Genomic DNA, 25,506 nt, shown 5'->3' with positions numbered 1-25,506 from the left:
CCTTAGCTATCAGCAATAGATTTTTGTGACTAGATACGTATGTCGTGAACTGTGCTTATATATTTTTGCATAATAAGTACAGATGTGCAAGTTGCAGAAAGTTTCCAAGAAGTAGGAAGAGTTCTCGGAAATTTCTTGAACTTTCACAAGAAATATAAGAAATTTTAATTTAAGAAACGGAAAGTTTCAATCCTCATACAAAATTGTGAGGTTTCCGAAATTTTCCTATAAGAAAAATTCCGTAATTTTGGAAAGTTTCCTTTGGCACATCAGTAATAATAACTAAAATCCGAAGGTTAAAATTTTGTGTTTTTTTTTTTTGTTTGATTATGTTGGTTCAACTAGTATGTATTCATCTTGCCAAAGAAATTTACTTAGCGATATCTGTGGCTTTCATCTGACAGTGACGGCCTAGACCATACCATTCGATCTGTCAAAGTCATAGAACTATAGTCAAAGTAAATTTCCCAAAACAATCGTGTCATTTTTAATATTTTGATGAATTAAATCGATGTAAAAATTATCTGGAAAGTCTCATCATGGAAAAGGTAGAATTAGGTCCAGAATTAATTTGTGTCCAATTTCCTGCAATCGTTAAAAACGATGAAAAAGCTGTGGAACATCTAGGAGGCATTCGAACTATTTCAGAGGTATGAATTAAAAATAAATAACCATTTATACACATATATTTTACCGTTCATCCGTCCGTCGTACCTACCATGGATGTCTACGGAATTATTGTACATGGTTCGTTCTATTGTGGTCGCACACGGTAAACTTAAATGTAGCATCGTGCTGTGGTTAGGTTAAATACCATTTGAAGCTGAGGTTCCATTCTTCCATTCCAGTATACTACAATTTAATTAATATTACCAACAGGTCTTATCTCAACCAAGCAAAAAGCGCCTGGGACTTAACTTTCAGCCACATAATCCATTTGTAAAAAAAGTATTTGGTGACAACAAAAAAACAGCAGGTGTTTTGTTAAAAGTGAAGGTAAAGAAAACAAAAGATGGGAATCAGGTGAAGAGGGAGGCAGTAGAAACATCTGTTGTGGGGCATGTAAACAGAATATACAAATTTGATTGTAAGTATTCCTTATTTCATTTGGTCAAGAGATATTATGCAACTCTCTAGAGTATAAACATATTTTTGTGAGTTAACTTTATACACAACCTATTTTGATTCCAGTCATTGTTTTTTATGTTTTGTAATGTTATTTTTTCAATTTTATTTTTAGCAATGTGTGACTTCCAATACCTTCCAATTAAAGTTGAAGGAGAGAATTCACAGCCTAAGTGTATGTTGGACGAATTTCTGCCTTCAGGAGTTGATACTTTCAGTTTTATGGTGTAAGTAGTGTTGTTTGGAGTTGTTGCAGCTTGGAGTTGAATATATTCCTCTTTTTAATAACTTTCAATTTAATTCCAATTACATAACATTCAATGGTCACAAAGATTGACTAAATATACTGAGCGGCAAAAAATCTGGCTCTCAATTGTATGCAGTAAAAGGTAATTTTGAATGTAGAGTGGACCAAATTTAGTGCCGGTGAGTATATTTTTGATGATACAAGCATCTTTAAGCTGCTGTGCCTAATTTTAAAACAGATTGTAATTGTAAGCCAGATTTGATTGTTTTGCACTCTAAGCAGAAAGGTATTATACTTTTATGCTTGGTAACAGTTCTCATTTGTCTACACGCCATTTATGTTTATTCATAACAGAGAGAAGTCATCACTGTTCATTGTCCCAGCCAACTTCACGAGATCAGACAAACCAATCAATTACTCCTACACAGACAAGAGATATCCAGACAAAAAGGCAGCAAAGGAGGAAGACTCGGATAAAAATGATGTCCACAGCAAACGCAGGACAGACCGAGGAATTGGCATGACTCCATATACATTTAATCTCACAGATACCCTGCCCACAGAACCTAATGAAGCTTACTTGAAACAATATGCTTTGAGGCTATCTGTTTATCCAGCATTGGCACAAGAGTTAAAAAGCATACAAAAGGTAAAAAAATCCTTTCCTTACTAATATAATACATCAGAAATAACTCTGTCTGTCTGTTACCTCTTCATGCTTAAACTGCTGAACAGTTAAGATGAAATTTGAGAAATGTAGTTTGAAATCCTGGGAAAGTTATGATAGTTTTTATCTTGGAAAACAGCATACATCCTGTGTAATAGCTGATAGCATAAAAAAATTCTTGGTAGACAAAGTTATGAGCAAAAGGTAGTTGATCATAAATAAATATAATAGTTAATATACAGTGTATTCATTTAATGTACTTGTATAGAGTTGTGGCTGTATGTATAGTATCATAATACTATACATACAGCCATTAAATACAATAAGAGGTATTTTATAAAGATTTATTTATTTTATGAAGTATAGTTTAGCAGGATGTTATTTTCAATAATTTATTGTCTATTATTTGTAGATGTACAACCTTAAGTAGCTGACACTAGTTTAATTTATAGGTACTTACTTAATGAATGAGTTCCATTTTCTGCGAACAAACTTATACTGATACTAATTGTTTGGCAGATGTATATAGTTTAGGTATTATTATAGTTTTTGTTTCTGTTTAACTTTGTGTTAAATTAAAAACCACAGATGCAGAAATTACTTTGTTTTATTTTTTTACAGATGTATGAAGAGAGGCCGATTTGGTCTCAAAATCTGCTCAGATACCATTTGAAAATCAGGTTAAATTCTCTCAAAGTGATAATGCCTTGTGTGGCCATATATTCGAAGAATGGGCCCTGGAGGATGCTGTGGGTTAAATATGGATATGACCCTAGAAAAGAACCTGGTGCAAGGATTTACCAAACCTTAGATTTTAGGCTGAGGCACCAAGGTAGGAAGTAAACTGGAGAACAGAAACATGAGACTTGGTTCAAGCAACTTCTGTTGCTGAGACATATATGGCCCATCTTTATGTGTATGCTTTCTTCTCCTATCAACAATACCTGCGGTGAAAAGGAACAACATATTTTTGCGTTTACCTTGGCAAGGTCTTTGTCTTCAATTTTTATGTTGTTTAGTGCTCCAACAAGCTTCCTTTTAACTTCATAATTATATAATTAATCCACCGTCAGGCTTCATAGCGGTATAAAGAGCTAAACTCATAAAGATAGATCAATAGGGTAGGATCAAAAATCTTCGAAGGTTAATGGCATCAACTTGAAATTTGGTATGCAAATGTAGTTTTGGTGACAATACAAGTACATTACCAAAAGGCACAGTCAGCAAAAAAAAGTTTGTATTAAAATGATTTTTTTACCAAAAACTTATTTTTATGAGCTTAAAACCCAATTCTCCCATATATTTGGTATGGCAATACTGTTAGAATCGGAACGCAACTTAGTTACACTTTTTTACCGCGCTATCAGTGGCGCCTCAGTAATTCAGTATCTCCCTTCTCTGTATTCGCTACGCGCGTAACTAAATGCCTGTAAAGTAATTTAATAAAACAAGCGCAGTTTTATCCGTAATTCTTTATTTCACACAGTCCAACGCCACGTTCCTTCAAATACCTAGGCTATGACGTCAGTTATTTGCCAACTCAATCGACTATTCAATTGGTTTAAAGCAGCCAAAAAATTGAAATTTTTTGCAATTAATTGAATATTAATCTGGTTTTCAGGGCTAAAGTAAACTGTTGTTTTTTAAAATTGGAGTCACGTCTTTTAATTATTGTTTTATGGCGTCAAATACCCTATTCCTTTACCCCCTTCAAGTATTATCAGGCATACTATGTGATTACAGTATTTGTTTTAACCCTCTCTTTGTTCCAGCGGGGGTGCACTCGATGGTAACGACGCGCGACCAAGTCGTCCACTACAAGAAGGCAGATCGCGTGCGACCCAACACGCGCACTGCGGAAGAGGCCGTAGAAGATATTCCCGAAGGCTCCGTCTACTTCCGACCTGGTATGGTGCCGGCGCAGAAGCAGATTTTTTACCAGGTTCGATTTTTTACATAGATTGTATTTTATTTTGGCTGAATAATATTGTGGTTGAGTGAATTAACATGAAAAAGAGGAACGCATCCGAGGAAATATGATGGAAAAGGATTATTCACTATATCGATTAGCGGTGTCATCAGTCGTACTCTACAGCGTGGAAAAATAAGTCGGGCCCTGGAGGGAAACTACCTTAAATCTTTAAGTTAGCTCATGGCTATTAATGATTGTTTTTGTTGGAGTCTTTTTGTATTTTTTATTTCAACTCCAAATTTGTTACTTTTACGGGTATCCCGTGAAACCATATCGTAAATACAAACTGAGAAATGGATGCAAAGAAAAACCAGAATAAGATACCAGCACTGGAAATCGAACCCAGGTCCTCAGCATTCCGTGCTGCGTGCTATTACCCTTACACCACTGCTGGACAGGAATCTAGACACGAATTTTTCCTATGCATAGGTACATATCAGGTTGCTTATTTCTTCTATGCTACTTAAGCAGCAGCACTAGCGACATATATGTTGCGTCGACAATCGTCACATTCTTTTGGAACTTCGGAACTAACCGCTCACCCAGACAAAAAAATCATAATTTGATTGCTTAGTAGCGACATCTCGTCTTACTGCCATCCTGAATTTTTTCAACTTTCAAGGAAAACTATAACGGCTAAGTTTGCTAGATAATTATTACTAGTTTTACTCTTAAATAGCAGCCTAAAGTATAAAATATACCTAAACTTGGAAGATTCAGTATAAAATACGAAATCCTTAGAAAAATATTACTTAATTTTTTCGTAATGGCTACGAAACCCTACTTTGGGCGTGTACGACACGCTCTTAGTCGGTTTTTCATTTTTGTTGGTTCGAGTCCCGGGCGAGGCAAGAGAGTTTTATAAAATCTTTGAATGCAGTTTTGTTTCTTTTTTAAAATAAAGGAATGTCTCCTTTAAGTAAAATGAGCCAACTTAAGGATTTAAGGTAGTTTCCTCTAGGGCTCGACTTTTTTTCACATATGCCTCTCTTTTAAAGAGATTGCGCGGGAGCACCAACGGAATCCTGAAAGCAATAGCTGGTAGGTCTGATTGTTCTCTGACGTGAACACGTGTCCAATGAAAGAAGTCTATGTCAGTCATTAAGTAAGTATTAGGCGAGGAACACACGGGGAGGTGCGGCACCGAAGAAATGGCACCATATGCCTGCTCTTGGCGGATTATCTATATTGTGATACAAAATTTCAATCCGCTCGACCCGACCGCTCCGCCGCGGCGGGCGGTTTCGCACCGCTCCGTATGTTCTTTCTTCGCCTTAATCTAAGGCATAGATTAAGTGTCACTTAGTTCCTTCATCCTTCATAAAATTTCATAATTTGGCAAAAACATAAAAAGTATGCAAATGTAAAGCCCTCTCATTCTGAGGGGAGGCCTGTGCTCTGCAGTGGGACGTATATAGGCTGGGATGATGATGATGATAAAAAGTATAAAATAGAACAATGTAATCCTGACCCTCCTCTAAAATATCTGTAACTTTCTGGCCCCCCATGAAGAAAGTTTGCCCACCACTGACTAGGCTAACACCACTAACAATTGGTCCTTTATGCTGTCTGAATCAATTGTATTATTATTATAGTACTGCGACGTGAAGCTTCCCGAAGTGGAGGAACTGTTGGCGAGCGAGCCGCCGGCCGGCTACCTGTGCCACGCGACGCGCGGCTGGCTGCCGCCGGGCACCGACCACGTCTGCCGGGACCACATCTTCCGCTACGTCAAGCGCACGTTGCTCGCCTCGCATAACGCTGATTTCAAGCTGGAGGTAAGTACAGTTATCTGCATTAATACCTCTGCCAAGCGGAGCGTGCAAACTGACACGTCCTACCGGCCCTACAAATAGAGACGTATGCACGCTTTGTTGTGTCAAATATTGGGGCTGGTGACACAGTACGTACACCATTAGTCCATTAACAACATAACTAATTTATTATTTTATGTTTTTATTTTTATTTTCAATACAAGCCTTTTGGATAACTGAAAAAATATAAATTTATCCAACGGTTCAAAAATACGCACTACAGACTCTTATTCCGTAATAAGGCCATGGTAACATGTTTTTCTGTGGTTAGAATAGTGAAAATAATTATAAAAACTCGACTGTACTTCTGTGTGATAGACCTAGTGCCATCCACGAAGACGCGTGATTTTGTCAAAATTAGCCATTGATGACATTGTAATAAGGACCACGGCACGCGTCATCGTGAATGATTCTACATATACCTACCTACCTATTTTCGTTAAACAAAATTTTGAAGACTTGTAATTTTTTTTTGTTGCAGCAAGCAAGTAGTGATGATGAAGCCAACTCAGATGACGCCTCCACTAGTGCCAACGCAACGGAGCTTGATGAACCGTCCACTTCTAATACATAATTTTAACAAACGATTCTTTTCCTTATACCCTCGTTCGTGACAACTTTAAGTAACCTGTAGAGAAAACCATTCAAGTACATGCAATTTAGTAGATTGGCAGTATTACAGACGCTAGTTATGTAATGGAATCACGGTACGCTATATTACGGTAAGCTAGTACATTCAATTGTTCTATGTAGATCATAAACTGAAACACTTCATAAATAAGTGACGATAATGTAGTGACAAAGAAACGTTATAGTCCACGGCTAGTTATAAAGTTGTACCAATACGAGTATTTCTAATTTTTAGAGTTCCATACCCAAAGGGTGCCAACGGAACCCTATTACTGAGACCGCTGTCTGTCTGTCTGTCCGTCCGTCCGTCTGTCACAGGGCTCTATCTCTTGAGCCGTAATAGTCAGACACTTGAAATTGTCACAGATTATGTATTACTGTGGTCGCTATAACAACAAATACTCAAAACAATAAAATAAATATTTGAGGGGGGTTCCCATACAACAAACGTGATTTTTTGTCGTTTTTTGCTCGATATTAATACTGACAACATGTATTCGCTTGAAATTTTCACAGAAAATTTACTTGTATAATCGCTTTAAAAATAAATAATTTAATTAAAATAAAATAAATATTTAAGGGGGCTCCCATACAACGAACTTGATTTTTTTGCTAATGTCTAATGTTGTATAGATAATGGTACGGAACCATTCGTGCGCGAGTCCGACTCGCACTTGGCCGGTTTTTGTGCATAGGTACAGTCACTCCCGTGGGTGTACTAATAAATAACTTTTCCTAAATAAAAAAGTTAATCTTATGATGGGTTCACGTATCACAAATAATTTTAAAATCCATCTTTCTTGTAATATTAGAAAGCGTACCTAATTGGGTCAATCAACTTTCAACCACGAAGGAATTGCCTAAAAACGGTAACAGCTCGTAACTTTTAGTGGATGTACGCTATAAAATCATACTTTTAATAAGTGACCCAGGAGACGTTACCATGTCAACCAGCTACACTAAAAAGGTGATTCACCCAATTACATCCACGGTAATGATATCTATGAAAGTGACTCTGTGCACAAAAATGAGAAATAGCCATGCAGTAGACTCGGTAACAATGAAAGAAGAAATTAATGTTTATATTCTGGGTCATTGTTTTGGGCGTTGCAAACTGCAATAACATTACCGACCTGCGTCTGATCAATGGGCACACTGTCCTTAGATATTAAATAAGTATGCGTTGTAACTACTAATGAACTAAAAGAATTTCTTTGCTCACCCGCGACCTTATGATAGCTAAGTTTATGCAAAATATGCAAAAATACAAACTGAAATATAGATGCACAGAAAAACCAGAAAAATAAGACCAGCGCTGGGAATCGAACCCAGGTCCTCGGCATTCCTTGCCGTGTGCTATACCGCTACACCACCGCTGGACCAAAAAAATATGCAGCCACATACATATGAGTCTAACATCTGGTAGCATGGTGTACGCTTATGTTGCTCTGAAGATGAGCTCTGGTTGAGTTCGAAACGCGTCAGTGTAGTGTGGTGGTGGTGATAGATGGGTTTGTGTGATTTGTGTGTATCCTTACAGTGTGGAGGTCGAGGAACTGCATGAACACGCATATTTTGCATACACTTAGCTATCATAAGGACGCGGGTGAGCAAAGAAGTTCTTTTAGTTCATTGATATGGACCTCCGCAAAGTAACGCCTGATTCAACAAATTGTTACTACTACATGAGCACATTGACATTTGTACACAAATCAATCAATCAATCTAATATTATAAACGCGAAAGTTTGAAGTCTGTTTGTTTGTTACCTCATCACTTCTAAACCACTGGACCGATTTAGATGAAATTCGGTAGGAAATAGGATAGGTTTTATTCGGGAAAATTTCTTAGTTTCTACGCGGATACGAAAACGCGATAAACGAATTCTACGCGGACGGAGTCGCGGGCAACAGCTAGTGCTACATATATTAGTCAAGGCACATTACCTATCTTTTTTATTGTATGAAAAACGCCTTATGGCAGCCCTGTACGGGGAAATAAAGTATGTGAGACTGGCCCTGGAGGGCGGTACCCACTGAAAACCACACGAGTTTCTTCGTTGCAATTGTGAGACTGGAGCATGAAGTGACGCTGCGACGCCTGCTGCCCGCCCCGGGATGGGGCTCCTCACGACGACACTGTGCGATGCAGTCTCGGCTCCCCGTCCTCCCCAACTGGTGCCGGATTATTTATAGAGGTTTACTCCTCGTGGCTAAGGAAGCAGTTGACGTTCTCAGCCGGCTAGTCAGTTAGGGTAGGTATGTGCCCTCACGTTGGCTTCATGCCCTTATGTCCTACTTTGAAAGCAGGGCTGCACGAGTGCCACGCATGGTACGGGCGTGAGCACTCGTAAAGAACAGAGAAACCTCTTACAGCGACTCTCGTCGCGCGTAGTTAAAGCCTCGTTTTCACTAGGAGACATGTCGCGGAGACAAATCGCCCGACATTTACGTAGAAGTCTCTACGACTTTGTCCCTCGACATATCGCGTGTCAATGCTCGCAGAGCATCGACTATCGACAAGTCCCGCAACCAATTAATGTCGCAAGCGACCGTCGGGCGACATCGCGCGGGACACGTAAATTTCGTGTCGGGCTACAAGGTCGCGGAACAAAATTAAATGTCCCCTAGTGAAAACGCGGCTTAAGGCTGGGCCAATGCCAATATCCTCCTTCAAAACATAATATAAAAAATAATAAAAAACCGGCCAAGTGTAGGAGTCGCGCACAGCACGTGCGCACGTGCGCAGTGTAGTGTAGGGTTGCGGCAAATATTGAATTTTAAGTTTAGATCGACTATAGGTAACTCGTTAACTAGTAAAGCCTTTTTAGTTCATACTTACTATCATGTTTTTTTCATATTTTTCAAGCTACACTAGGTACGTGAAAGAGTTACTTACCTACTTAATATAGGTAAATACTATTTGACGTTCCGTGATCTAGCCTTACAAGAGCGTTTATTGTAGCTGTCATACTTTAATTAGGATTATTGCTAATATAGATTTATACCTAGTACGAGTGTTACACGTTGAACGTTGCCCCTCGTCTAGTTAAACAATGATTCACGCTGCGCATTAAACTTTGGTCCTCATTGTCGCGGCTATCTGAGCTTTGTCTGGTTACTGTTAGCTCTGTAGTTATCTGTTTACCTTCCGAACTATTTATTACACGAATGGTTTTGGTTGAAATAACATCTTAAGGTTTAATGTTTCAGCGTTTAGATAGACGTCTGTGTATAAAAACCCTCAAATGTTATATTAAAAGCAGGGTTTGCTGATTTTGGGAATCTTTTGAAAATACCATTTAATAATCGTGTTTTTTTTACATTCGATTTTAAACTACACCGAAAAACTAATATAAAGCAATAATAATAATTGTCTACCAGTCTACTCGTGTTTTAGGTATGTGGTGCCTGCTGTGGTACAATAGGGATGATGGCGCCACTAAATGAAGGACTGTTTTTTCCGTTAAAACACGATTTTCCCATAGATTTTGAATGGCAATGGCTAGTCATGAAAAATAATAGTTCGGCTTCTGTTAGAGTGAGTAACGTCGCCTCTGAGTCACTCCACCGTTCAGCCAGGTAAGGTAGGTATTATACAGGGTTGTATTTGGCCACTCCATTTGTTTTACATTTACACACAGAACATAATGAGGATAACTCTGGAAAACTGAACAGATTTTCCCGATGCAGAGACGTTCATTATTGAGGAGTCCTGGTGCTTCACCTTCACCACCCGTTCCATTTCACCATATGCATTAAGATGAGCATAAATTGCTTAGCAACTGTATTCAAGTAATTGAAATTCAACCCGTGAAATACTCTTAGTAACTCCAATGGTCAAATGTGGTCTTCATCATCAGTTTCACTTCACCAAATGATGATTTTCATAAGTACAGAATTTTTTTAACAAAAAAGTAAAACCCACTTCAAAAAAAAAAAACAAAAAATGGAACCGACTACAAAACCCTTGAAAATATTTTTCTAGGTACGTAGGTACTAGCTCGAAGTCGGAGCCTCAGCACGAGCCAGCAGGAGTGGGACAATAGTTGTCTACCTCTTTTACATACTATATATGGGTTTCAATCCCTCCTGCTGGGTCGTGGTGAGTCACGACTTCGAGCTAGTATTATTAATATTTTCAAGGGTTTTGTAGTCGGTTAAATTTTTTGTTATTTTTTTTGGAGTCGGTTTTACTTTTTTGTTAAAATTTTTCTTTATTTCTCACTTTTTAGTGATTCGTAGCCAAAGTACATCTCACAACGATTCTATTAAGCCCAAACACGACTTAGTTGCTTTGTTTTATAACAGAGTTCCGTTGTCTACCTTCTGGCTTGAGCATCAGATCAGTTCCAAAGAATCATTAACTTAAAGCTTCTTCTAAGTCGCTTATCGAGGTATATTAATCATGATCGTTTATAGACGAGCGAGCATTACTTAGCTTTGACGAGTTCCATTGGTCATCACGGTCTTCTTCATCAGGTCCAGGATACCAAATGATACTGAATGTAAATGCTCATCTTAATACTAAAAATGCCAAAATCGCCGTAGGTGTGCCTATAAAATTTGAGGTTTGCCCTCGATTTTCCTAGGATCCCATTATCAGATCTTGACTTGGTGACAATGGGACCATTGAAGGTATTCCTATACGAAAGAAAACATATCGGTTTACAAATTTTAATGACGGAGTTCTGAGGTTACAACATAAAAAATAATAATAATGATAATAAATAAAACACAAACGAATTGCTAACCTTCTCCTTTTTTGAAGTCGGTTAAAAATAGCTATTCATGATTTCATACACTTTGCGGCAATCGCGGCACACCACCTGAAAATATACGCGGCACACCGGTTGAAAAAGTCTGCTCTAAGGGGTAGCAGACCTAAGTATTTGATACTAATTTCAGCTTGATATCTCCACGCAATCCTGAGAAAAAAGTTCTTGACAGACGATAGACGGACCGACAACAAAGTGGTGGTTGGGTCGCCCCCTGGCCATGCTACAGCTTTATTTTACCTACCTTGTCCATCGCGAGCGACTCAGCGTGATTCAAGACAAGTAAAACATGAAATACATAATCTTTTCTATAGGCTAAACAGCTCCAACGATTTCGATGAAATTTGGTATTTAGGGGTTTTTGGGGATGAAAAATCGATTTAGCTTGGTCTTATCTCTGGGAAAACGCTTGTTACTGAGTTTCAGCCCGAGCAAAGCTCGGTCGCCCAGGTACTAATATATTTATTTCAGATAAACAACAAATAAATAGTTATCCATAAGCAAGTAGATACATAGGGAACTCATTTTTCGATTTTTACACAATTATGCCCTTGTACAACCGAAGGTAGGTACGATGTTATAAGTACCTATTCTATTCAGACAAAAGCGAAGCAATAGGGAGGTCTAAAAATTCCAATCCCAAAATTTGGGAGTTATATATTCCTTTCAGTAGTTTATTTTTAGCTCATGCACAAAGCCTGACGACTCCTGACGACAATGTTTTTGCACAAAACTCGTAGAAGTAGGTACGGCTGATGGCAGCTGTCCAAAAATAAATCGATTACAACATTTATTGCTTCTAGCGTTCTTTGAATTGGAATAAGGATTTAAGGGCACCTAAAGTGTTTTTCTAAATGCTGGTATAGTTACACCTACACTTTATACAAACAAAAGGATTGTTGTATTACTACGCTAGGTACTTGTATGAATAGGTATATATCTAGGTTTAATACCTAAATAGAAAAAAAAAATGCAGGAGCAGGAGTACGTGTGATAACAATAATAATTGTTTTAACACATTTAATACACAATTAACGTCGTGGGCTTAATTTTCTATGTCGTCCGTTGAAATCGGTGTCACATAATACTTTACTGTTGCCACATAAAAGTGAAGAAACGTAAAGTGACGGTATCTTGATGGCTGCATCTTTTACTATCGCGCAGGCTTACTCGTATTTATTAGCTGTATACTTGTATTGCTTAGCTTACATGTACCTAGGTATCCCTAATTACAATTTGCGACCTAATTAGATTGTTAACGCATTTTGAAAATAATTATGTTGCAAATTAAACGTAGCATTTGCCTAGGGTTCAAGTTCTTAGGGTTAAGTTTGTCAATGGCGACTTTTCAGTGCATTCAAATTAGGTTTGTTATAAAAGTACTGGGCAACCGAGCTTCACTCGGACTAAAACTCAGAAAGACGCGTTTTTTCAGAGATGAGACAAAGTTACATCGATTTTTCGCCCCCAAAATCCTCACATACCAAATTTCATCAAAATCGTTAAACAGTTTTGATACCTATGTCGCACTTGCACTTGTGATTGTGTGCATCTGTGCTCTATCGATAAAAGCAGAGGCTGCGGCGACAAAAATAGGGCATTGTGTGAAATTTTTTGAGACCATAGGTTAGATTCTGATGGAAAATAAGTAAAAAACATATTATGTATACTTAACATCAATCAGGCCAGTCAAATCTTGCAAAAAACCCTTAAACTAGAAAACTGTGATAAAAATCCGCATTTTTGGTATGTTATTAGAAATAAATAAAATAAATAAACAAATAAATGTTAAGTTTTATACCCCTTTGGATAGTGTAAGACTAAATTTTGCAAGCAAACATCACGTTTTGTGACTTTAATGTAAAATTTGACTGGCCTGCATAGGGAGGAGCAGACCGGAGCTGTAAACTAAACACCTAAGTAACTCGTGCACAATTACTAACCATAATCACTGATCAATACCTACTTAATTGGATCTGTACCTATTATAACTTTAGGAGGCGACGGAATGGATATACAGCTGTAGTGACCACATGGTGACTAATGATAGGAGCAAACTCCGAGCGACATTAAGGGCTGATGATTATAAAAAAAACATTAATAAGATAGCGCTTGACTTCGATGAAAGATAAATGACATTCTGAGAATAAGTGCCCCTTTTTTTCTTTAACATAAAACCTCAGACTTGTTTGTTTCCATTTAAACTTGCACCCCTTGGTCTTTATGTGTTCACAAAGCCCCGCGCCTTATCGCGCGTATATAACGGGCGCGGAGGCGCGCGCGCGCACACTCGCGAGCGCCTCTCACTCGCCGCACGATCGATTTCCCGCCCCCTTGTCATTTTCACCGGCGCACGAGTTTCCTCTACGCGAGTTGAGCGAGGTTAGTGAGCGATTTTCACATTGTTTATTCATTTAATGTGAACAAATTGGAGCGCAACTGCACCAGTTCGCGAATGCTTCTGTGTCGTGCTCATTAGTTACTGTTTGTGTAATTTCTATATATTTTTTAATAGGTACTTTAATTTAAAAACTTGAGTAATTCATTGAAAGTGCATCTCATCCGGTAACGATTTTTGTTATAATTCTTCGTAGGTAATTTACAAAAAGCAATTGCTTGGTTACGTTTTTTTTTGTCTAGCAACAGTGTTTACTATCGTGGCCGAGATAATGTGGTATCGATGCAGCTTAAAATTAAAAAAAGTGCAAATGGAGCAATAGTGGCACTAGCAAGTAAGTAGGTAATATGAGCGCGTCTGCTCGTGCAGAGTTTAGTGAACTGATGATTACAGATAAATTTGTAGCAAAACACAAAGATACCAGCATAGGCAAATTGTACATATCTACTAGTGTCTACCCACTTTAAATTGGCTACTAATGTAATTTTTAGTCGCGAAATCAAAGCGTGATAATACCGTGTCGTTAATGTGGAGTATAAACAAGTAGAAGATTTCAATAGGCAGGTAGCTTACTAGATATACGTAGAGACCTAGCCAAGATACTACATTTTGGTAAATATTTTTTATCTAAACCAGGGTAGAGTCCGAGAATGTTGTTTAAAATTTTATCAAGGTCCAGATTTTTTTGTGCTAAAGTATTATTTATTTATATGCAAATATGTAACGTATACTATTCAAAATAAGTAGCTAAGTAGGAAGGTATATACCTATATTCAAAGACACTTGGCGGTCCGAGGCTAGGCTTCGGCGGTCCGCCTATTGCCGACCCGTGATCTAAACTCTAAACTAGCATGACTCTCTTTTTACCCCACTGCCCGAAGCGGGGTTATGTTTTTCTAGCGTATGTACGTATGTATGTACCAATATGTATGCATATGTCTATTTCTCGGTCCTCTCTGCATGTAGCCTTAACGGCTGGACGAATCAACATACGAGGTATCATTCATTAAATTCTTCAAAATTGTCGGAGTGAGTAGGATTTAATGTGTTTGTGTCGGTTTTTTTAATTGTAACCGTATACTATTACTTATTCTGTGATAATATTAAGTGTACTTAAGTGTATTTATTTATATGTTATATACCTATTCCTTTCTTCTCACTGTGCTTAAATTACTGTTTGCCTTTCTTTAAGTTTTCCTTCCCTGTTTAGGTATATATTTATTTATAACAAAAAGCAATAAAACACAATACATTAAACATTTAAAAATATGACTATGTACAAAAATATATAACCTAGCCTAACCTATAAATAAAAAATCCCTCCTAGGTCACCGTCGCTGTTCATTGTGCCCAGAAGGCTGGCAGCATTCCCGCGTTATATCGCAAGGCTAATCCTTTGCCCAATATAGCTGCCAGCCCTCTGGTCACCTGTTTAGGTTAGCTTGAAAAGATCCCTTTTAGGGATAAGTTCGCCTTTGTACTCTTTTTTTTTTGTTGTTTTCTTTTGTATTATTTTTGTGTTTTATGCACAATAAAGTATTTACATACATACATACATAATATTATGAGCATCGAATTAAAGCTCCCTCCCCTCCTCCAAACAGCCCCTCTCCAAATAGGTATTAGATATGCTATATAATACCTATTTTTTAAGCTACCATTTTCGCTGCAAGTAAAACTTATTGTCGGTCCCCAACTGACTGCTCCTTTCATCCACTCACAGATTCACTGGTAGAGAGAGATCCCTTAAAAGGATAAGTCCGTCTTTGTACAAGTATCTCAAAGTTTGTCAATTGTTTTTTTGTTTCTTTTCTTTTGTACAATAAAGAGTTTACATACATACATACTTATAATACCTACAATAAATTTATTTATATAGATTAATACAAAAAACATTAAACAAAGACTACACATATCATAACAAATGTAATTAAACTGGCACTACTTATTCGTAGATATATGTAGGTAGGTACCTCTTGCCTGTCACCGCTTAATTTATGCCGTAGGTATCCTCGGCATACAGGTGTATTGATTTTTAGGAGGGACATTCATTACACTACACAATGTCGTAATTAATCAACTATATATGTATTTGCATTGAATTATCTGAATGTCATATAGTTGCGAAAAGTATATTGAAGTTAAATCGTACAAAGGTATCGTAGGCAACAGATGATTTAAATCCCTGGCTGGACCTATCTCTAATAGATCTATAACTAGTCATGCCATTGTCAGGAGATTCGTTTTACATAATTCTTAGTTGCCCTGAAAACCAGCGCCATGACTGTAGAATTTCAGGCATTGGCATTTACTGAGTGGCTTCCGTTTTGGTGCTCTGTTCACTAGTTAGATTTCAGATTAAGATTTCATTCCAATTTCGAGAATTAAATCTTAATCTGAATTTCGAATTTCTCTGTATTCGAATTGTAAATGCAAGTTAGGACGTGCTACTCATTGTACTTATTATCCGTAGGTTGGTACTTATTGCTTTTGCTTGAAGGTGCATCACCTACTATCGGATAAAAAATATTTACTCTGTAAACAGTGCAAAATTGCGTGACGCACAATCCTATATCCTCGTGGGCCATCGCGTATTTTATATAAAAAACCTTTTAACACTAAGAATAATGGCCGAATGGACTGTATAAAGTACAAATTGTTAATTGAAAAAAGAATCTTAGAATTTTTAAATAATATCCAAAATCTAACAGGAGTACCTTCATTTTGACTTTTAATCAGACTTGCGTTTGGTTTCTACATATTTAATCACTGATTATAAAGCTATTGTTGTTCTTCCTAAATCTGTAAATTTATTATTACCTATTTATTGTACACTTTTTGGACACAAACTTATTTGTGCTGATTCCGGTCCAACACATTAGGTGCAAAGATATGAAGGTGTTAACTGAAAATCAGCGCTGTAGTAGGCAGCACATACTTATGCAGCATAGTGCTGAGTCAGTTTCTTTTCGACATCATCAAATGTTTTTCTTTTCTGTAAATTATGTATTATTTTAAGTTTGATGTCGAAATAAAGTTATGTCTATGTCTAAAATAGCAAAGCTGGTGAACCACGTCTAGGGCGTAAGTAAAAAAGTCTGTTGAAAAAGTTAGGTCCCATTAGGCTATGTTAAGTTAAAGGGTATTAATAGGGTGTTTGGCTATTATAGTGCACTAGCTGTTGCCCGCGACTCTGTCCGTGTAGAAGTATGAAAAATAGTTTACATCAAATTCTCAGACATGCTGAATATACACAAAAAAAAACCATAAAAATCGGTCAAGCCGTTTCGATTAGAACGACTTTGGTCATAAACATTTTTGAACCGAGAATTTTATATTATATTTTATATACATTCTTATATCTTATCACTCTGATCGTGATCAACAATTATGTTACTCAGTGTATCGTTAATTAGCTCTACGTGAGTACTTTAACAACTTTATAATAAAGACTAGATACTTACCTACTTACATAGATAAGTGAATAAATTTGTAGGTTTTTTTTTAACTTGTGGACCCTCTAATAGCCGATTCCATAATGTACTTACCTACCGGAATACCTACAATAGTAAAAATAACCTAATTTATTTTCCATCGTTCTCTTAATTACAAACTAAGTACTTCCACAAAAATCTACGAAATTAATGAACTAGTTAATAAAATAACTATCAACCCTATTTTTAGTCAGCAAAGGCTTATCCTACAAAGCACGTTCCTACTCTATTACCTACCTATTCTATTAGTACAGTGTTTTTCAACCTTTTTCATGACATGACCCCTTTAGTATGAAGAAATATTTCGCGACCCCCCCTACCCGTTGCTTTTTTTTCATGTATTTTATTTTGTGACAAATATTATTAGTTAACATTTTTCCCAGCAACTAGGGGCCTCGCGACCCTCCTAAAGAGGCTTCGCCCCCTCGCCACCCACAGGTTGAAAAACACTGTATTACTGCATTTCTAATCTACTGCCTTATGTATGAGATAGAGTCGATAATTCAGTGAATTTTCCAAATATAAATAATGTAGATAAATATATAGTTTATTTAATTTATATATTAATGATTATTTTTAAATGAATGGGTTATAATTAAATGAATATTTGATTTGATTAACTAACATACCTAGTATTATAAGTCAACCCGTTACTAACAAGTTATGGATTTAATTGTCTGAAATAAATGTTTTTTTTTTATATTAAATGTAGTAGTTCCAACTTTTTCTTGTAAGCATATACTTAGTAATAATAATTTTATAATTAGGATAACACAAACAGAATAGGTAGTTTGCATCGCAATAATGGCTGTGTGTATGGGAGTAGTTATTTTAAAAAATAAATACCATACCTAAACTGAAGTCCTCTCGATGCATTTGGGAACAGTTTAGGTTACATATATAATATAACTGAATTAAAAGAGCAATCCTCGTAGCCATATTTATTTATTTCGGGTATCTCGGAAATGGCTCTAACGATTTTGGTCCTTGTTACGTGGGGATTTTCCGTGGTCTTACCGGTGGGATTGATTTTTAATTATTAAAAAAAACTCACTTGAAATAACAAAAACTGTCATATAATGAGAATCGAATGACATAAATCAAGCTAGTTTATTTCCGAAGACGAATTTGTTTTAAACGGCGCGGCCACGTGCGCGGGCGCGGCGTGCGCGGAATCCGCAACAAGCCTTCACTCGCCTTGCCTTGCGTCGCCGGGCAATGGCTAGCCAGAGTCAGGTCGTGCGATGGCCAAACACCAGGAAGTTTACTTTGGCTAGATATAAGATTCTAACTTGAAGTTAATCTAGGGGACAAATGAGAAAAAAAAACCATATATATCGCGTCGACAGTTTTAAAAAATATCGATGTACTTATGTAAAAAAAATATCTCGAATTTCGATTTATTTTGCCTCAAAGCGCAATTGCATAAAATATTCTCAAAATATTTGTATGTAAAAAAAATACATACGTGCTTGCTATTAGCTCAGGCGTTTTCAACCTTTTGGTTTTAAAGGCACACTTTTCGTTCATCAAAGTTTCACGGCACATCAGTAAAAGATAACCAAGTGCGAGTCGGACTGGCGCGTAGGGGGTTCCATACAGTATACCCATAAAATGTCTAACATAACGGACAGCGGAGGCTTATTAATAGGGTCTCGCCACGCGTCAGTTGTTCTCGCACTAAGTATTTTCTCATAAAATATGTAGCTATGATCACGATTTCAATGCAGCATACTCGTACACTTCGCGGCAATCGCGGCACATCTAAAAATATACGTGGCACGCTGGTGTGCCGTGGCACACCGGTTGAAAACGTCTATATTAGATTTATTATTAAATAGGTGACAATTATCATTAGCATAAATTTAAAATTGAAGGCGCGTAAAGCAACCACTCACTAGTCAGCGGATTTCAACTTATGTGCATTCCCAATTTAAATAAAAATTAAATTAATATAAAATACAACGAAGCTCTTTAAAAAATATTGCATGGATTCAAAAATAAATCTTCATATTTCCCAATTAAACTACGGACGATGTATTGTCGATTATTTTCTGACAAAATGTCAATATTTTGATATATCGTTTTTTTACTCAAGTTTAAGTTATTCCCATAATCAACCAAAGCGAAAACTGTACCTTTTATAGCCCACACAAATACTCAAAGGTAACTTCGAAAACAGTAAATTTTAATTTGTGCATTTGGATGCGTATTTTCCACCTGTTATTTTTGTTAATGTTCATTTGATTAAAAATCATTGTGTGCATAGATTGTATAATTACCTACTCAGGAAGGGGTCATTTTTTGCGACCCGATGAAAATTTACGGAACAAATCACATGAGTTACGCTGCAGTCAATGAAACAAATTGACTATTGTGTGACAACTAAGTAATAACAACGTCGACTTACAAAGTTTGGCAGTCTTTGACTATCCGTTTCATACTTAATAGGTAAACCGTAGTAAGATTTCTAAAGTATGTTATAAGATTGAGAACATACATTTCCAAAAATCCGTTACATCCTTGGTGTATAAATTAGGACCCCACCAACGGTTTAGCCTAGCGCTGTCACATTCCTATACATGTATTTATCGACGACAAAAGTACTCTCATAGGTACCTATGCGAAGTAAGTTTATTGAAATAGGTGTCATCTCGATTCTTAAATAGTCTTAAAGGACGAATAAAGGACTTGCGCCGTTTACTTTATGTTCTAACTTGAATTTTTTCATAATTAGTATTGTCGCTTACTATTTTTACCTCACTTGGTAGGTACTGAACCTTATAGTTACTATCTTTCAAGTTACTTATTGATAGTAACGTAATTTTATATAGTTATACTTACGGTTAATCGGTCGTTTTCGAGGTACGGAACCCTATAAAACTAGTACGACTAGCAATAAGTAGTACGATTTTACATAAATTCATTCTAACCTTTGCCAACAGTTAATAGAACATGAGTTCCTCGGAGTTCCGCTTGGAGCGCAGCCTGGAGCTGTCGCCGGAGACGCGCGCGCAGGCCGAGCAGGAGCTGCGCGAGACGCCGGAGCGCGTCCGCGAGGCCCTGGAGCGTCTGCGCGAACTGCTCAAAGAGAACAAAGACCTGCACTTTGGCGACGACGACGAACTGCTCACCATCTTCCTGAGACCTTGCAAGTGGTATCCCGAGAGCGCTATCGCACTTGTGAGTAGATTTTTCTCTTCTAAGGCGTTACATATTCTTGATAGAGTGAACGTAGTCGTTGAAGACTGGCAACCCTTCAGGACGACTTTCTTGGGAAAATATTGTGGTGGTTTCTCTGTGTCTTCCACAACGCTGTGTTAGAGACAAAGTTCATAGAATGGAGAGCGCTGCTGCCCAATTTCACATTAAATCATTTTTAAGACGGCATTCTTAAGACAGTATAGGTAGAGTCATTCACTAGGACGCGTGCCGTGGTTCTTATTACTATGTTATTAAAGTCTAATTTAATTTGACAAAATCACACGTCTTCGTGGATGGCACTAGGTATACGTCAGTAGTTGCCGTACGATCTCGATCTCCCTTGTTTGCTTGGACAGGGGGACTCTTTTTAATGTGCATTTTTTCGTAGTTTATGAATGACATGGTTTAAAAAACATACATACAGACAGAGCGATAGATGGACACGACGAAACGGGTTTCATTTACGATATTTTGGTTACGGAATTCTTGATAAAAAATAACACTTGTCTAATACGGATTAACAACGATTGCATGCCAATGCTATTTGAATTAAGGACGCGGGCGCAGGTCGAATCCTTGATTTACTTCAACTATTGTTATTTAAATATTTCGTCATAATTACGAAGGCAAACATAAAATACTTAATAAAAGCCGTAAAATAGATTAATTTCGAAATAAACAACTAATTCGTTTATCTTGCGGCAATGTCAAGTCAAGTCAAGTCAAAATATCTTTATTCAATTTAGGCTATAACAAGCACTTATGAATGACAAAAAAATCTACCACCGGTTCGAAAAACCTCTATTGAGAAGAATCCGGCAAGAAACTCAACGAGGTATATTTTCTTTTAACAGATTTACAATATTATTAAATGATATCTATAAGTAGTTACATCACAAGTATTTAACACAACTTTATTTTTAACACAGTAGGTTCGCTATTTGAAGGGATCGCTAATGCGGATCGAAATTATTTCCAAATATCCCTGTTCCAATTTAAATGAAAGATGACCTCTCAACATAAACGGTCACTATGTGAGTGTTTCAAATAGCCCTCACGAAGAAGAAGAACAACATAGGATCTCGAGTAGATTGGGGAGCATTGTTATACCTTCCGCCGCCTAACTTTGCCTAAAAGTACATTGCCACGACTAGTACCACAAAAATGCGCCAAAACTGAGTATTAAGTACTTAATGAACTTTTAGGCCGATTTATATGGCGCGTGGTATAGTTATAGTTGTTCTGTTCTGATTGACTGACTAATATTCGTATGCCGAGCAGGCCTTGCTGCAAAAGTACCGACTTTGCGTAACGCCTCACTGCCGTAATGACGTTGAGTTGAGTAATTCTCCACAATTCGGAGTCGTTAGCGGTCGTGAAATTTGTCCTAGACCTTACTTGTTAGTACCGTTTAAAAGAGGATATATTTTAATGTTCAAAATTAGTGAACGTAGCACTACAATCATTATTACACGATAAGCCGCGGATTAACAACGAATTGCAATAACAACACACGAGATAATTTGATGCGGTGTAGGTATACGAGGAATCCTCCTATATTTATAATTCCTTTATGCCTTCCACTGGTTGCCCCTATTTGCACTTGAATATGACAAAATACTTATAGCATAATACCGCTATTGTCTTTTTTGTGAGTGGGAATCAGCCTAACGTCAATATTAACTTTAATTTACCTCTATATCTCACTAGCGGCCTGCAGAAGATAATATGCGCGTGTTAAATATTATTATTTTTTTCACCTCACTAGCTCGAAAAAACTCTCTTTATCCTTCGAAATCTGCGTGGAAAGTCACTTTTTACGCTCATGGCTGGAAAGAGTTTTTGAAATTCGAATGTTATCGTGAACGGGTGCCGCCTTGAAAATACATATCAACCACTTACTTTCACAACCTCGTATCTGGCCACAATATTGCTTTAGAATCATCTTTATGGTAAGTACGATAGAGTGTTGATTTGTTGTATACATTCGGGTACATTGTTGAATTAATATTTAAATCTGTAATTTTATTCTTATTACTAAACATTTATTTAGTAATAATATAGCTCATTTAAGTTTACTGAAATTATTCCAAATGCGTCTATAATTACAAAAAAAATCAGAACAAACAAGAAGAAAATAGGATATCAAATGATGAAAAGGGATTCGGAAACACACCCGAGAAAAAAAGCACAATGACACGTTCTGAAACGTGGTTTGTCATTATTTCATTAATTTATATGCGTTAGTGTTTTCATTCTTGTTATTAGATAAGTATTGTTGTTATATTTTATTAATACAAAAAAAATAGATAACACTTATTTACATTTTGTTCCATTACATAATTTTTTTCGTCTTAGTTCACAAAAAATAACCGACAAATAGGTAGATAGATATGTGGTCAAATTCAGAACGCACCTACCGGAGGGAAAAAGGTCACCACCAACAAGGTGTATTACCATTTCTAGTACGTAATAATTATTTTAATTTTAAGTAGGTTTAGCTACTTGCATAATTAAATGTAAAAAATACTGGCTAACTCACTTATCAACGTCCAACCCAAACCCTGGATCTAGAAAGCTGAACTTATTACGTGGATGTATTTTATATTACCATGGGATGAGAATTCTGCGATTTAGAAGAAGCCATTGGCATAAGCTAGCTAGCATAACCTGAAACTGATTTATAAGTGTTCAATTCATTTTCTTCCATCTACATTTTTCTCGCTATCGTGAGGTGAAAAATTGTGTGTTTCGCTCGGCTGTAAAGTTGTTTAGCATCTCGTGCCTTTGAAACCCTCGAATACGCTCAGGATTCTTCTTTTGAACCTCTCGCTGCGCTCGTGGTTCAATCCTAGAATCCTTCGCTTGCTCGGCTTTCAATGTAAGCACTCGTGCCAAACAGTTACTTTCCAGCCTTGCATAACTAATAACTATTTTTCGTAAAAAACGACAGTAGTCTGTAATGCAGGTGCAGTTCCTTTGTTAAGTACCTGCGATATTTACTTATTTGTTTATGAAACTAAACCACAAATAGTAATGATTCTGTAACACGTTGCTCTATACTGGATTAATAGATCTTTTATGATAAATACCCACTAGTTGTTGCCCGCAATTTTGTCTGTGCCCCGCGGGAACTTTGCACTTTCACAGGATATGTCAATCTGGGATGGTGTAGGTTTCTATCTGTAAAAGTTTTTTTTAACCGACACTCTTCCTACAAATAAACACTTATTAAATTAAGTGAATAAGTTTTGTAGTGTTTTAGAGGAATGTGTCGGATTTTATAATTAATATTCCATTAGCCTTATATTATGAACTAGCTGTTTCCGGGGCTTCGCCCCCGTTGTAATTTTTCTAAATTTTCTTCCATAAAAACCTTCTCCTGACAATAACGAACACAACAAATTAAAGAATTAGCGAAATCGGTCCAGCCGTTCCCGAGTATTGCGCTTAGCAAAACATTTTACGATTTATTTTTATTTATAGAGAAGAAGAAGAAGATGAAACCGTCGTGACAGTACTCATCAATCAGATTGCTTCATTGAACACACTATCTCCTATGATTTAACCTCTGTTGCCCCATTGTATCTATCTATTTATATGGAGAGATAGGTTTTCGTATAGAAACATCCCAACGAGACGGAAGCGTCAAGATAGTTTAAACAGGGTAATGTCAAAGTGCACTTATCACCATCTTATTTAATTGCCATGCACCATATATCGAGAGAGTGCATATTAGATTTCTTCTGCATAGCAATTTTATAGAATATACAAGTAAACCAGACGGACGACTAGGTAAAACTGCTTTGCTGGCCTAACTCTCACTAACGTTTGTATCTAATTAAGACGCTTTCAAAAGGCCGGGAAATGTTGTTTTAAATTATAGTAGGTGTATGACTAAATTGCTAGACTGGATTTTATGATGGGAAATCCTGAAGCCACCAATTCACCAGAAGCTAACAATTACCGAAAAATAATATTTAATCTCTACCACTCTGTGTTGGAGCGACTCCAAAAAAGTTTGTACATTCCATTTGCGACTACGATTTGCAAAAAAATGCTGGTACAAGTAGGACTACCAAACAATGCAAATTTATTTTTTATTATAATGAACAGTAATTTTGGATATAGATTAAAGGTTTAAAAAAATATTAAATTTTTAAGTAATTATTATTTTTAGGTTCAGTTTCATTCACCGCATTGCATTTTTTTTGTAAATCGGACTCTTTAAATGAAACGTACAAAACTGCCCACCTATCCTTAAACGATGACATTAGGAGCCAACATTTTCTTAAAAAGAGTACATATACTTTCATGTTACCGTAAGATGTTACCATAATCTTGTTCCGGGATAATGTCGATAACCAGTTTATCCTTACTTTTGTTTAGTAAATCAAACAGTGCCGGCACAAGGACCTGCAGAATAAATATTGTTTGCAGCATCCAATGCCAACTGCTTCTATGACTTTATAATCCACTAGTTACTCATACTCATAGCGCTGTTTCCGATGACGCCGGCCGATGACTTAAATGAATGAATAGCTATACATACGATTTTTTTATTTTCAATATTGGAAATAAAAACGACTATCCTTATGGATTATAATAACTCTTTAATTTGTTTCTATATTTAAGTAGTCTTTATCATTAATGACTATTAAGCTAAGCTGTTGTTGAGGAAAGCACAAGACTGGTCTGAGTGGAGAGCCTTGGGGAGGGAGGCCTATGTCCAGCAGTGGACGTCTTTCGGCTGACATGATGATGATGATGATTAATTACTATTACAAATTTTGAACATGAAACTACCGTGAGACTCACTCATATTAAATGATGTTGTAACGGATAACTCACGTCTTAAACCGAGTTTAGCTCGACATGTTTCGGGCTATTTCGTAGCCCTTCTTCTCAGGAGCACGCGACTCGGCGGCTGCCGCAACACGCACACTACGCGCCACCGCTCTCAAGCGACGAAATAGCCCGAAACATGTCGAGCTAAACTCGGTTTAAGACGTGAGTTATCCGTTACAATATCATTTATTACAAATTTTATTTACTTATAGCAAATGGAAATACCGGATGCTTAATTAGACACTTGTGATTATCCAATAAGTGTGTATTATTAAGCATTTGTAATGAACCAGCGTTTGTGTTAGATTAGATTACAATACGGACCGGTCC

At 36.9% G+C, this 25,506-nt stretch overlaps 2 protein-coding genes and 1 long non-coding RNA gene across 3 annotated transcripts in view; 2 read left to right on the top strand and 1 right to left on the bottom strand.

Moving 5' to 3' along the window:
• Window positions 1-25,506, bottom strand: part of LOC141426817 (uncharacterized) — a 62,355-nt gene that overhangs the window by 29,802 nt on the left and 7,047 nt on the right. The window lies entirely within an intron of this gene.
• Window positions 450-6,414, top strand: l(2)37Cd (general transcription factor IIIC subunit l(2)37Cd). The gene is made up of 8 exons (XM_074085999.1): window positions 450-650; window positions 880-1,087; window positions 1,241-1,352; window positions 1,727-2,021; window positions 2,661-2,871; window positions 3,812-3,981; window positions 5,607-5,789; window positions 6,307-6,414. The coding sequence occupies exons 1-8, from the start codon at window positions 540-542 to the stop codon at window positions 6,397-6,399; spliced, it is 1,383 nt and encodes a 460-aa protein (XP_073942100.1). The 5' UTR covers window positions 450-539; the 3' UTR covers window positions 6,400-6,414.
• The window catches only part of LOC141426815 (clavesin-1), a 29,663-nt gene continuing 17,662 nt past the window's right edge, over window positions 13,506-25,506 (top strand). The window contains exons 1-2 of the mRNA XM_074086001.1: window positions 13,506-13,614; window positions 20,070-20,307. Coding sequence (XP_073942102.1) covers window positions 20,080-20,307 — 228 coding nt within the window. The 5' untranslated portion in view covers window positions 13,506-13,614; window positions 20,070-20,079. The remainder of the gene's footprint in view (window positions 13,615-20,069; window positions 20,308-25,506) is intronic.

Source organism: Choristoneura fumiferana, chromosome 3 (assembly GCF_025370935.1).
Source record: "Choristoneura fumiferana chromosome 3, NRCan_CFum_1, whole genome shotgun sequence".
NCBI classification, from domain to species: Eukaryota; Metazoa; Arthropoda; class Insecta; order Lepidoptera; family Tortricidae; genus Choristoneura; species Choristoneura fumiferana.
This window is presented reverse-complemented; position numbering and strand designations above follow the sequence as displayed.